The 12,621-nt window shown below is 40.9% G+C and overlaps 1 protein-coding gene across 1 annotated transcript in view; it reads right to left on the bottom strand.

The window, feature by feature from the left end:
* Positions 1-9,840: 9,840 nt before the first annotated feature.
* The window catches only part of PPP2CA (protein phosphatase 2 catalytic subunit alpha), a 22,364-nt gene continuing 19,583 nt past the window's right edge, over positions 9,841-12,621 (bottom strand). The window contains exons 6-7 of the mRNA XM_046666975.1: positions 11,169-11,287; positions 9,841-10,586 (exon numbers count right to left, since the gene is read on the bottom strand). Coding sequence (XP_046522931.1) covers positions 10,514-10,586; positions 11,169-11,287 — 192 coding nt within the window. The 3' untranslated portion in view covers positions 9,841-10,513. The remainder of the gene's footprint in view (positions 10,587-11,168; positions 11,288-12,621) is intronic.

Genomic DNA, 12,621 nt, shown 5'->3' with positions numbered 1-12,621 from the left:
GAGCCAGCACACTGGGTTAAAGATCACCAGAGAGGGCAATCTGTCTGAAAGAGCGCAGCTGGGCCTGCCAGCTGGCTGCCTATGGAGCTCCAGGATAGGCCCTGAGATGCTGAGCATTACAGGAGCCAGACTCAGGGAGACCTGAGTGAGTTGAGTGCAAATATGACTTGAGTATGTCCTACAAGCCAAGTGCCCGTTTGTGACTGCTTAATGCCCAGTCAGGAAGGCCTGTCTGCCAAGGGGCCACTGAGTGGCAAGGATTTCCCCAGGAGAATCTCGAGTCCAGGCCCAGCCAATGACTCACTAACAGGCCCAGAAAGCTGCCAGTGTGGACAGCGCCAGGCAGTCAATGAATATGTATCTGGTACCCTCTCTGCCCTCCTTAGTTGTAGGAAGTGGTAAACAAGACAGAAAAAGGACTTCTGCCCTCAGGGAGTTTGTCTTCTAGTGGGTTAAATGTGATAAGCACAAATGAGAGAATTTTAGGTAGATAGGTACTGTGAAGAAAATAAGAGTTGATCTAGAAAGTGAAGGAGGGAGCGGGGGCGAGGGGCAGCCATACATTTAAGCAGAAACCTGCTGAAGAAGTACCCGCCATGGAAAGTGGGAGAAGTGTTCGAGTAGAGCACATGCAGAGGCTCTAAGGTAAGAATGAACTTGGAATCTTCCAGGAAGAGCAAGGCCAGCATCGTTAGAGCTTAACGAATGGGGGGAGAGTGAAAAGAGATGAAGGTAAGGACCAAATCATGAAGAGCTTTTTGGGGGGCATCTTAAGAACGCTGGATTTTATTCTATTTGCATTAAGCAACCTCAGGGGACGGAGGGTAAGCAGCAAGTGGCATTATCTGATGTACGGTTTAGAAAGATCACTCTGTGGAGAATGGATTGGAGGGGGAGGGAAGTAGTAAAATCTTTTAGGAGGCTCGAACTAGGGCAAGGGCAGTGGAAATGAGGGGAAAGATGTATTTGGAGGTCTAGCTAATGGGCTACATGTGGAGGCTAACCGTGTGAACGGTGGTACTATTTACCGAAATAGAGAACACCAGGAGTTCGGGTGGGAGGAGATCAGGAATTCAGTTTGAGATGCATGTTAGACACGTGAGTCACGTCAAGGAGGCAGTTGGATAAATAATTTTGGAGCTTAGGGGAGAAGTTGGGCTAAGGATATAAACTGGGGACTCTTCGGCATGTAGATGAGACTAGATGAGATCACCTAGGTAGAGAGAGACCTAAGCACTGAGCCACTCTAACATTTAAAGGACAGGAAGAATTAGCAAAGGGATTTAGGAAGTAGCAGTCAAAAGGAGTGGAAGAAAACAAGCAAATCTAGTGTAATGGTACAAAAGGAAAGAAATTATTTCCAGAAAATTGTTTTGGCCAATTGCTTCAAATGCTAAAAACTGGAATTTAATAAAGTAAAAAAGATCTACTATGTTTGGCAACATAAAAACTTTGATAAAGCCAATTATTTCAGTAGAATGGTGTGAGAAGAGTGTAATATGAGAAGATGGACGGAGAACAGATAACAGTTTTTTGAAGGAGTTTTGCTAAGAGGAGCACAGAAAAGAGGCAGACACTTAAGGGGGCTGTGAGCTCAAAGGAGTTTGTTTTTAGGATTGAAGATACTGGAGCCATGTTTCTATGCTACTGGGAATAATCTAACTGCAGAGGTTGACATAGATACAGCTGCAGAAAGGTTAGTGGACGTGGTGGCAGGAAGAAAGATCTGATCTTGTCTGATTGCACTCGGAAGTATTACTAGGCAAGGTCATCAGAATGCTAGAGTTCTAGAGGGGAGGTGCTGGCAATGTGAGAAGAGACCACGTGAATCAGTCCTTTTGAAGCCAGAGAAAGAACCTCAAGAAGCAGAAGGGAGTGTCTGGCATAACTATGGTCGATTTGACGTTTGCATGAACGAGTCCCTATTAGTACAGTTGTGTCAATTTCTCTAGCCATGTCCTGCTGCTCGGGTGGAGGCATGAGGCTCTGGTCAGAAAATCTCAGCCTGGACTACAACAGGTTCCCATCCAGCCACTTCCCTCCTGCTGCCCCCAGCAGCTGAAGGCAGAAATCTCTGGGGATGTTGTCAGGTCATGGTCAGGGCTGCTCTACAAACTACAGTTTTCTCTTTTAAAATAAGTGTCATCTTGTGATAAATAGTGTCTAATACAGACTGGTGAGAAGGGATAGCTCCTTTTCATCCTTTAGGTCTCAGCTCAATGTCACCTCCTCAGAAACCACCAGCTTCATTACTAGCCCAATCAGTGCACTGTTAAATTTAAATTAACCTAAATTAAAAAGTCACTATATCAAAATGTATTCTTGCCACTAGGCAGAAAACTGTCATAATTCACAAACTTGTTGAGTTGTGCAGTGGACAACCTGTAAAACAGTATGTGCAGGATCTGGCTAAAAGACTCTCTCTCTTCACCCTCTTGCCTCCTGCCCGCTCTATTTCTCTTCATAGCACATTATTCCTATCTTTCATATTTGTCTCTCAGAAGTATAAGCTCCACAAGGGCAGACACCTGGTGGTGTACACTACTGTATTTACTCCCAACGCCTAACAACACCTGACACATAACAGGCGCTTAGTAAGTAGGTGTTGAATGAGTGTTTAAATCCATTTCCTTGTTTGCCCTTTCAAACTTCAAAGCTGCAATTACCAGGACAACACACCTCTGGGGCCTCACTATACCCTTCTGCTTCTTTTGTACACACCATACAGTGCTGTCTTATGAGGACAGGACACAGTCTTGTGCTGTGATGAAGTCAAAATGGCTCCCAAGCCACCCAGGTCACCCACTCGTCTGACTCAAGGTACCTGTGATACATCACCCGAACCAGCCACCACCCACACTCTACCAAACCACTCAGCTCAGCTGGCGCCTGGCAGTGGCTCACTTACCCCATGGACATTACTCAAACACCATGGCAACACCTCTTCTTGCTCGACTCATTTGCTATGCCCCCCTAGATGGCAGCAGCCCCTTAATACACTATGGTAGAGAGTTAAGCCTTCTTGCTAGAATCACGTACCCCGCCCCACCCCCAACACTTGCTTTCCCCCTTTCCTCCTATTTTTGCCTCTGATCTCCCCCTTAGACAAGTATCTCTGTCCTTTGCCTCAAGACATGGAAAGCCTTGAAATTCTCTCAAAAGCAAGATCATCAATATAGCACAAGGCTTGGAAAGTTGGGAGTCAGCAGGTCCAAGTCACAGGCTTTTAAATGCAAAGACTGGTTCCTGCTGACCTAAGACACCAGGCCAAGCAACAGATGGACTTAGGACTCAGGTCTGAGTCAATTCATCCTGCTACCACCTCCCACACTCCCCCACCAGGAACCCAGATGAGAGCCAAAGCGCAGTCTGGATTCTGACAAGTTGGTGAGGGTGGGAACGGCTTTCTGTGACAAGATGTAGGCACAGCTCCCCATATTGGGGTGACCAACTGTCTCAGTTTGAGAAATGAAAGCTCTGCTTCTTGGGAAACCCTTAAGTCCCAGGTGACTGGTCACCCTACATTGGAGCTGTGCCCAACCATGACTACATATGACCAACCTGGTAAGTTAACTTAGTTTTGCCTCTCTGTTCAACATTTAACTACTTCAGGGACCCAGTATACTTTCACCAACTCACTACTACTTGTACAATAATTAAAAGCTCATGCTGGTTGGCACAATACCCAAGATGTTAAAACTTAAAAAAGCAGCGTACAGAACAGTGTCTGCTACCATTTGCTTAAAAGGGCAAGGAGTTAACACACACACAACATATGCACTGACACATGCAAAATTAAGCTGTTTCCAGGGCAGCAATTTACTTTACACGATGATCATGAGGTTAAGTATGACAGAGCATGACCACGCACAAGCATGTTTATATGTGCCAGTATGTACGACTGTGAAGGTATCCACGAACCACTAACAGCAATAACCTCAAAGCAGTAAGGTTGGAGAGACTTTTTCTTCTATACATCTCTATTGCTTGAAATTACTACAAGTACTTATAATAAAAGTTAGAAAAGATCAATTTAAAAAAAGAAGACTGGGCACCCATACAGATCAAGGGTGGGCACTGTTTGTGGGGTCAAGTCCTCCCTACCAGAATTTGTGGATGTTTAACTGGGTACCAGGAGACCAGACAAGAAAGTAATTTGGTCTTGGCTCCTGGCTCCTCTCAAAGATGACAAGGTAAGGGCCCTCAGCAAGGAGGGGAAATGGTCAGGTGATGAAGGGCCAGCAAGATTCCATCTACTATCCTTGTTAAAGCCTAAACAGCTGACTAGTTTCCAACAGTCTTGTACAGAATACCAGCTTATTAAAGAGTCTAAAAAAGTGAGGCTGGTCCTCAGCTATACTACTACTCCAAAATGAAGTGGGCTTTCAGGGAGTAAAGGAGGAATTATTTCACTTAGATGTAACAGACGAGGACAGTGAGGGGGGAATAGGCACGAGCAGAGAGGATTTTCAGGGCAGTGAAGACACTCCGTATACTATAGTGGTGGATACATGTATGTGTGTGTCCAAATCCACAGAACGTACACCAAAAGTGACCGCTAATTAATATAAACCATGGACGCTGGGTGATTATGTGAAGGTAGGTTCATTAATTTTAACAAATGTACCATTCTGGTAGGGGATATTGATGATGGGGGAGGGTTATACATATGTGGGGGTATGAGGCTCATGGGAAATCTCTGCACCTTCTTCTCAATTTTGTTGTGAACTCAAAATTCTCAAGTGTTAAAAAAAAAAAAAAAAAAAAGCTGCGGATAGGGTATCCCACTCCATATATACCTCCTTAAAAGAAACCATGGCTTTTCCTTTTCCATATATTTGTTAATCCAAGTCCACTGTGAAAGCTCCTTTATCCTCAGGAACAATAGGCTGTGGTGGCAGGTGCTTCGTTGAACATCATTTTCTTGATTGGCCTCAACTCTCTTTCAAAATCTGGTTCATATAAATGTCCTTGAGACAGCGTCAAGCCATTCCATGAGCTCCGGAATGCAGTAACCAGGACACCTGACTTGGGACAACGCTCAAGAAGGCCAGTGTGCAAACCTCTCTCACCATGCTTCCCAAAGGGCCTACCACATCCTTGGCTTCCTGAAGCAGGGGTCAGGCACACAAAGTCACTTTCTGTAGACCCCAAAGCTGTGCAGGTTTTCACCCACTCTTCAAAGGCCACTGACTACAAATTTCAGCAAAGGAAAGAGAGCTCTAATGCTCTGAAAATCAGGGACTCTAGGGGTCAGACTGCCTGAATAGCTTTACCTTGCTTGTCCTTGTAAACTGTTCAGACAACTCGATAAAATAATCAATGTAAAATTCCTGGCACATAAGAAATGCTCAATGTTAGAAATTATTCACTATTAGCTATTTCTGCCATTTCAAGGACTCAATGTCCAATATCTACTGCTCTCCTGGTCACTCTGAATTCAACTAAACCCTTTACAGTAATAGTCATTTCAGCACTCTACTCTCCTCATTCACAAATGCTGAGAGCACCAGAACCCGAACCTGGGAAAGAATGTCAGCCAGTGCTTTTAGGATTGCAACATCAAAATTATGTATTTCACAAGTCACAAATCACTCTGCACTTTTAACACACCTAACAATATAGGCCACCTGCCACTCAGGCTGATAGCAGAAATGTCTGTTTCCAAGAGGTGGCTTAAACAAATACTGTCATTATGAAAACTCAAAAGTCATCTATCCACATTCTTAGTCCTACTTTAAAAATCCTGGCTTCTGATTTCTAGAGTAGGGTTATTTTTCCTAGGATCTGAGATGAAGTTGGAAAAACCCAAAGGCCTACAAGACAATCACTAAGATTCTGTTATTAAAAACTCCAGAGCCAAGGACAAAATATGCTGCAGTGGCACCAAAGAGGCCATAATCAGATCTCCTATCACCTTGATGCTTTCAGAGGTCAGGAGAGCTACTGCGCTGCCATTCCAAAGATTTCGATGTGTATTTGAACATCCTATCTCCTCAGCCCTTTACTATACAACCAGTTCGTGCAGCTGGGGGGTGGGGGTGGCAGTGAGCCAGGGCTTAGATCTGTCTTTGTGGTCTACATTTAGTCACAGATCACTGAAAGGGTTAAAATAAGAATCGTAGTTTTATAGTTGGACCAAGGCAGATTAGTTACCCTTCTTTTGCATGTAGTTCTGAGAAACAAAGAACGCTCAAGACCAAATACATTATATAGCTTCTCCTCTCACTCCTCTGCCTGTTGCATTCAACACACACCAGACACACACACTGCTGCTGGCAAGGGACTTAGCTTAAGAGGAAAGCTGGACCCAAGAGCAAGGGCATATTTTACACATTTTACATCTGGAGTATTTCACCATACCTTATAATCCAGCTTTTTCTTGAGACACACTTGGAGATATGTGACCTTGAAGTCAGGAGGCCCACCCTGACCAGGTTTACAAAACCTAACTACTAGCCCTTGCCCCAGCCCCCTAGGTACCACTGCCACACTGAAGCCTAAACCAAGTAAGACAACTGAGTCTCCTTACAGCTCAGAAAGTATGCTAAGCCTTGAGGTAGAGGCACTCAACAGCCTTTGGCATTTTCAATAGCTTTAATCAGACCTTTCACTTTGGGCTTCCTAGTGTCTGCAGAGAAAGCACTTGTAACTTCCTTTTCTATCTCAATTCTGGTCTTTGACTTCCACCAATGGGCACTGACTTGATGGTGGCTGTAGCCTACCACTGCACTAAGAAAGGTCTGCTAAATCTTCTCTTGGACAAACACATCTGGTACTGTCTATTAAAGCCTAAATGGACTTTCCCAATGACCTACTCTGGACGGCTGAGGCTATCTCAAGAGAGATTCCCAAGGAGCCTAAGTAGCAAAATGAGCCACATGAAGTGGTTTGTTGCATTAGAGCATTTTAGGTAGAAAAAAATTAATAGCCCGGCTACTTATCTCAAACCTGCTGAGGATACAAACTACTTACAATTAAACTTCAGCATTGAGAATCTGTGTTTTGCCTTTAAAAAGAAAAGAGATGGCTTTTTTCCAGCATTCAATCACTAGCTATAATTATCTCCTCTTTCACCTCTTGGGAGAGGAATTCTGGGCCAGGCATGGCATGAGACACAACTCTGAGGTTTGTCGCCCAGTCCATTTACTCTTAGTTATCACTGATCTTCATATGTTCAGTTTTTAAACAAATTTGTACATTATAAATATCCGTAATCCACATTTTCCTTCCCTCAAATTTATACACCAGCTGATAAATGAACACTGTGACCTATTTACAGGACAGTACCAGGACTGCAAGCCAACACTGCCATTTCAGCAACACCCCATTTTTGTCCACATGGCAGTACCTGTGCAATTAATTAAATACATATATAATAAAAAGCAGAAATACAATGTACTTATAGTCCTAAGACATAAGGCTTAAACTATAACTGAAACAAATAGGGGATCAGGTATGCCCAAAATAACACATCCACAACCTTCATAAGGTTACTCAATAGAATAAATGTACAACTGTGAAGGGAAAAAAACTAAATTTAAAAAGTTTATAAAAGCTAGAAATATGCCAAACAATGTGTGAGAATAGATTAAGGCTTTAATGAAAAAAAGTTTTAGCTCACGGGAATAAAATCCACCTCAAAATAAACAAGCCTATTACTAAATTTTAAGGCCCATTTCTAGGAACATAATTATGGACAAAAGTAAGGGACTGCTTATTATACAGAACAGGTAAAAGTCACTACTGAAACAAAATAAAGAGTCACATGGTATATTTTAATTACTTACCAAAAACCCACAATCACCATCAACCATCACAAAACCCAATTTTCTTACATTTGTAGTTGGCAAACTGAGCAATGGTTCTTAAATCTAGATGTAAATTAAGATTACTTGGGAAACAAAAATACCTATGCCAGGGCTCTCCTCCAAACAATTTAAATCAGAATCTCTGTGGGCATCAAGGTTGAGAACCACAGAAATAACCATCCTTTTTCTACTAAGCTAAAGCTAAGTCTTTCTGAAAAATAAGCTACTACTGACATGCTATACTTCCATTAAAAACACACCTACTACAACCAAGAAAAAGTCACCTATGTTTCCTTAGGATATTCAACCCTAGAAAGAGCACATCATTTTACTAATTTATTTTACCCTTACAAAGTAAGTTCCAAAGCAAACTTCTCCAAGTCCTCAGTATAGAATACTCAAAATACTCATTTTTAGTTGACACGGCTTTGATCTTTTTTTTTGAACAAGAAGCTTTTTAAAAGCTTATTATGAAAATTCTATTTTAATCTGTTACTAATTGAGAAATCAGCAACAACAATTACATATTTTTAAAGGAAATTACTATACTTACCAGTGCATTTTCTCTACCCACTTCATACTCAGGTAGGTTACCAACATCTTCTAGTTTAGATGGCCAAGGCCCAGTCACTCTCCACAATTAGTAAGTTTAAACCCTGGTAATCATTCCAAACCCAAGCCATTCTGTCCAAAAGCCCTTTACTGCCAACAAGATTTACTTTAGAGAATCTGTACCTGGATGACAGTACCACGTCAGTTACAAGATACACATCCCTTTAGAGTCAATTCTGGTATCACAGGATCTGAAAAACAGCTGCCTGATATCTAGATCACTTAAAATTAGAAACTGGATTAAAACTACCACACATTGATAAACTATTGGTTCAGTCAGAGAGAAAGGGAATGAAGTGATAAAGGGAAAAAGAGAGAGGGAGAGATTTCTTGTGAAAGCATAAAAGGATAAAATGAAATGGAGACAGGTAGAAAAACTAGGCTTTTCGCTTTGGCAACTTCACAAGCTACCAAAAATACTGTCAATTAGATCAGAGAAGAGATAAAAAGTGGACCATTTAAAAAATAGTGTCTATGTGTGTACTTTCTTTGAGAATCTTGGAAAAGAGAAATGTGCAAACTGCCTTGTCAGTTCCAAATTCAACACAGTACAAAGCAAAGAAACTTTTATTACTACACTCACACAAGTAATGGTTAAGTGTCCTGACGTTTACCCTGGTAGCTTAAAATGATCAAATATTAGTTTCCACAGTAGAGCTGTTTTAACTTCCTAATCCTATTCAAAGGATGGGGGGGCGGGAGGTAAGGACAGACAGATAAGGACTAATAATTAAGTGCTTAGCACTGTCACTTCATTTCAAATGCCATTTTTGTCCTTGGGTGAATGTATATAACACTAAACCATGACTCAGCAATAGTCTTCTATTTGGTTTAACTAGTATCACTTAAACAGCTTAATACAGAATAACGCTTTAACAGCTTTCTCATCTGAGACAAATTTAAGATCACATGACAAGTAATACACAAATATGTTAAGAAATTACCAATCTATCATTTTAGAGAGTCCATGTAACATACATAGCAATATATTATTTATAACCAGAAACTGCACTGACTGATAGACACATTAGTTTGTTAAGCTCTATCTGAAAACATGCTGTTTTATTAAATCAAAAACCAAAAATCTTAGATTAAATCTCAAGTTACATGGTTTTACAGTCAGGTCTTATGAAGTAGCACACCGACTACCTTTCTTGCAGACAAGTTAACAGGCAGGAAGAACCCACAAAGAGCACACTGACAATCGCACAAATTGGACTATCTAGACTACAAATAAGTCCTGAAATTCATTTGAAAAATGTCAAGGAGTTAACAGAGAGATTATGTAGTGGCCTTGATTTTTATTTTTCTTTACCTAGAATTCTACAAATTCTAAAATTTATCAATTGATATATCTTTTAAATAAACAGCACCAGTCTTGCCCATTGATACAATTAAAATGTGACTTTCTCAGTTCTTAGTTCACAAGTTTATTATGAAAAACACTGCAATGCTCTTGTGCAGTAACATCGTCTTACAGGAGGGAAAAAAAAAACAGTTCTGTTCAAAACAACTCACCAGGTTCTGACAACAAAGAACAACATGAGGCTGAGATTGAGAAGGGAAATAAACTGAGTGCAGACAAATCATACAATTAAATTAAACGGTATCCCTGAAAATAAACAAAACGATTTCAAACTCACAAGTAGAGGGGAGGCCTTGGTACTTATTTTTAAAAATGTTCATTAAGCTCCAATGATTGTTTGCTGCTATCCTTATCTACAGTCATGCTGAGTAAAGCTATAGCTAAATGGAAGTTAAATTGTATTCACGAGGTGTTAATGTTTACATCTTATTATCTGCAGTCTCTCAGAGAAAGCAAAAGTAACTACAAATAGCGCTATGCCAGAAACTGGTTTCTTGACCAACAATGTCGCTTCAGCATGCAATGAACTGGTTCATTCTAAAGTGGTCACGGCTGTTGATGACAAGAGGCTTTGTATTTTTATATGGCACATCTTTTGGTCCGTGTGAAAACAAGTTTTTTGAATGTTAACTATTCTCTGACACTCTGGAGTTACTGTTGCTCTTCCCATTTCCATTAGGTCAATATATGGTTCATGGCAATACTGTACAAGTTTAAAATTTCATTACAGGAAGTAGTCTGGGGTACGACGAGTAACATGTGGCTCGCCTCTGCGAGGTGCTGGGTCAAACTGCAAGCTGAAAAACAAGACATATTTCTTGTTTATACTCTAAGACATCAACGTACTGACCATCGAAATCAAGAACATTAGTCTTTCAAACTTTCCACATTTTATTCCTATCAAATCTCAGCTTGCCTTAATGTAATAGAACTCTAACTGCAACCTAACTACGCATTTAATGACAAGGGTCTTCTAAATGCATGCCTCCTCAAACAGCCAAGACAACTTCTGCTAGAGAGGATATCCTTTTATACATTGGGGATTCCTTCTAAGATCATCTGAAAGAAGGGTTCCACTAAATATATTTTAAAAATTTAAAGAGCCTAATGTACTGTATCTCTAATCTCATCTTCAGGATTTATTATTAATTCCACAATAAAAACATGGGTTTAAAAGTTAAAACCCTAATAATTCACATTAGGGTCCATACACGACGAGTTTCTGTTGATGTGTCTCAATGTATCATAGAACTGTTCCAAAGGAAACTTAAAAATCAAAACGGAATCTGGATTTAGCATGAGCTCTTGAACTCTTAAACCTCCCATTAAAACTATACATTCAAGTAATGGCAACCAACGACTCAGGTGTAAATACTTACAAAGAGTATTTTAGAGTATCATCAAGTTCCATGATTGCAGCTTGGTTACCACAGCGATAACAATAGTTTGGAGCACTGAAAATTGTTACTACATTCCGGTCATGGCACCAGTTATATCCCTACAAGGAAAACCAAAGAGATAAAAATCTATTTTACTTCTCTATTTACACAACTAATTGCAACTCCACTCAAGAAAGAACAAAAGATCTCCTCTTCCCCTCAAAAGGCTTAAAAAATAGTAATGCTTTGTTTCTGGAAGATTTAATAATTTTCTGTACTCGGCACAACTTTAAAAATACATATGTATAGGGCTGGCCCAGTGGTACAGTGGTTAAGTTCGTACACTCCACTTCAGCAGCCCAGGGTTAACAGGTTCAGATCCCGGGCACAGACCTACGCACCGTTTATCAAGCCATGCTGTGGTGGCATCCCACATATAAAACAGAGGAAGATGGGCACAGACATTAGCTCAGAGTCAATCTTCCTCAAAAAAAAAAAAAAAACCCAAAACAAACATGTATTTATTTTTCCCCAAATTACAAAACTAGTGTACTCTAAAAAGAAAAGCCCTAAAAAATAGCACCAATCACCAAAGAATAAACTGCTTCTTATGTATCTGGCCTTCTGAAAACAGCAGTGTATCATTAGCCTCTCTTATTGCAGTGGCCCTAAACATGATTCAAGAATGAGCATATGGCCATTCCTTGTAGACAAGACAGGTACTTACTCCTAGAAGACCAGAACCTTATTAATTCTCTCAGTGGGAGTGGGAGTGACCTGTGGGTCAAGGTCCTCAAGTTGGTCAATGCCCAGGTACAAAGGAGAGATGCCTCTAGGATCTCCAGCCTCATTGCCTCAAACTCCATCTGAATGCATGAGTTACTTTTTAAGTACTGTTCACAAATTTCTTTCCCTGTATCTTTAGCAAAGTCAGACTTTATTGATAACAATCAGAGTTGTATTAGTACTAATCTAAAGAGGACCCTAATTTTACAAGTATGCTAATCAATGTTCTCTACTAAGTATTTACTCTATTTCCGCTTTAGTTTCTTCTTTCAAATCACCTGTAATCCTACAATCCAAAGGACCACTTAAATATTTTGGTGTATTTCTTCCCAATCTCTCCTCCATACATACACACATTAAATATACGAAACAAACAAAACTGAGATCATAAAATGTTACATTCTCCTCTTCCCTGCACGTTACTTTCCCCACCCTTAAATCCCAAGCACTATCTAGTCATTAAGAATTCTCTTGGGGCCGGCCCAGTGGCGCAGCGGTTAAGTTCGCACGTTCCGCTTCTTGGTGGCCCAGGGTTCGCCGGTTTGGATCCCGGGTGCAGACATGGCACTGCTTGGCACGCCATGCTGTGGTAGGCGTCCCACATAGGAAGCAGAGGAAGATGGACACAATCTTAGCTCAGGGCCAGGCTTCCTCAGCAAAAAGAGGA

The sequence above is a fragment of the Equus quagga genome, chromosome 7 (assembly GCF_021613505.1).
Source record: "Equus quagga isolate Etosha38 chromosome 7, UCLA_HA_Equagga_1.0, whole genome shotgun sequence".
Classification (NCBI taxonomy): domain Eukaryota; kingdom Metazoa; phylum Chordata; class Mammalia; order Perissodactyla; family Equidae; genus Equus; species Equus quagga.
This window is presented reverse-complemented; position numbering and strand designations above follow the sequence as displayed.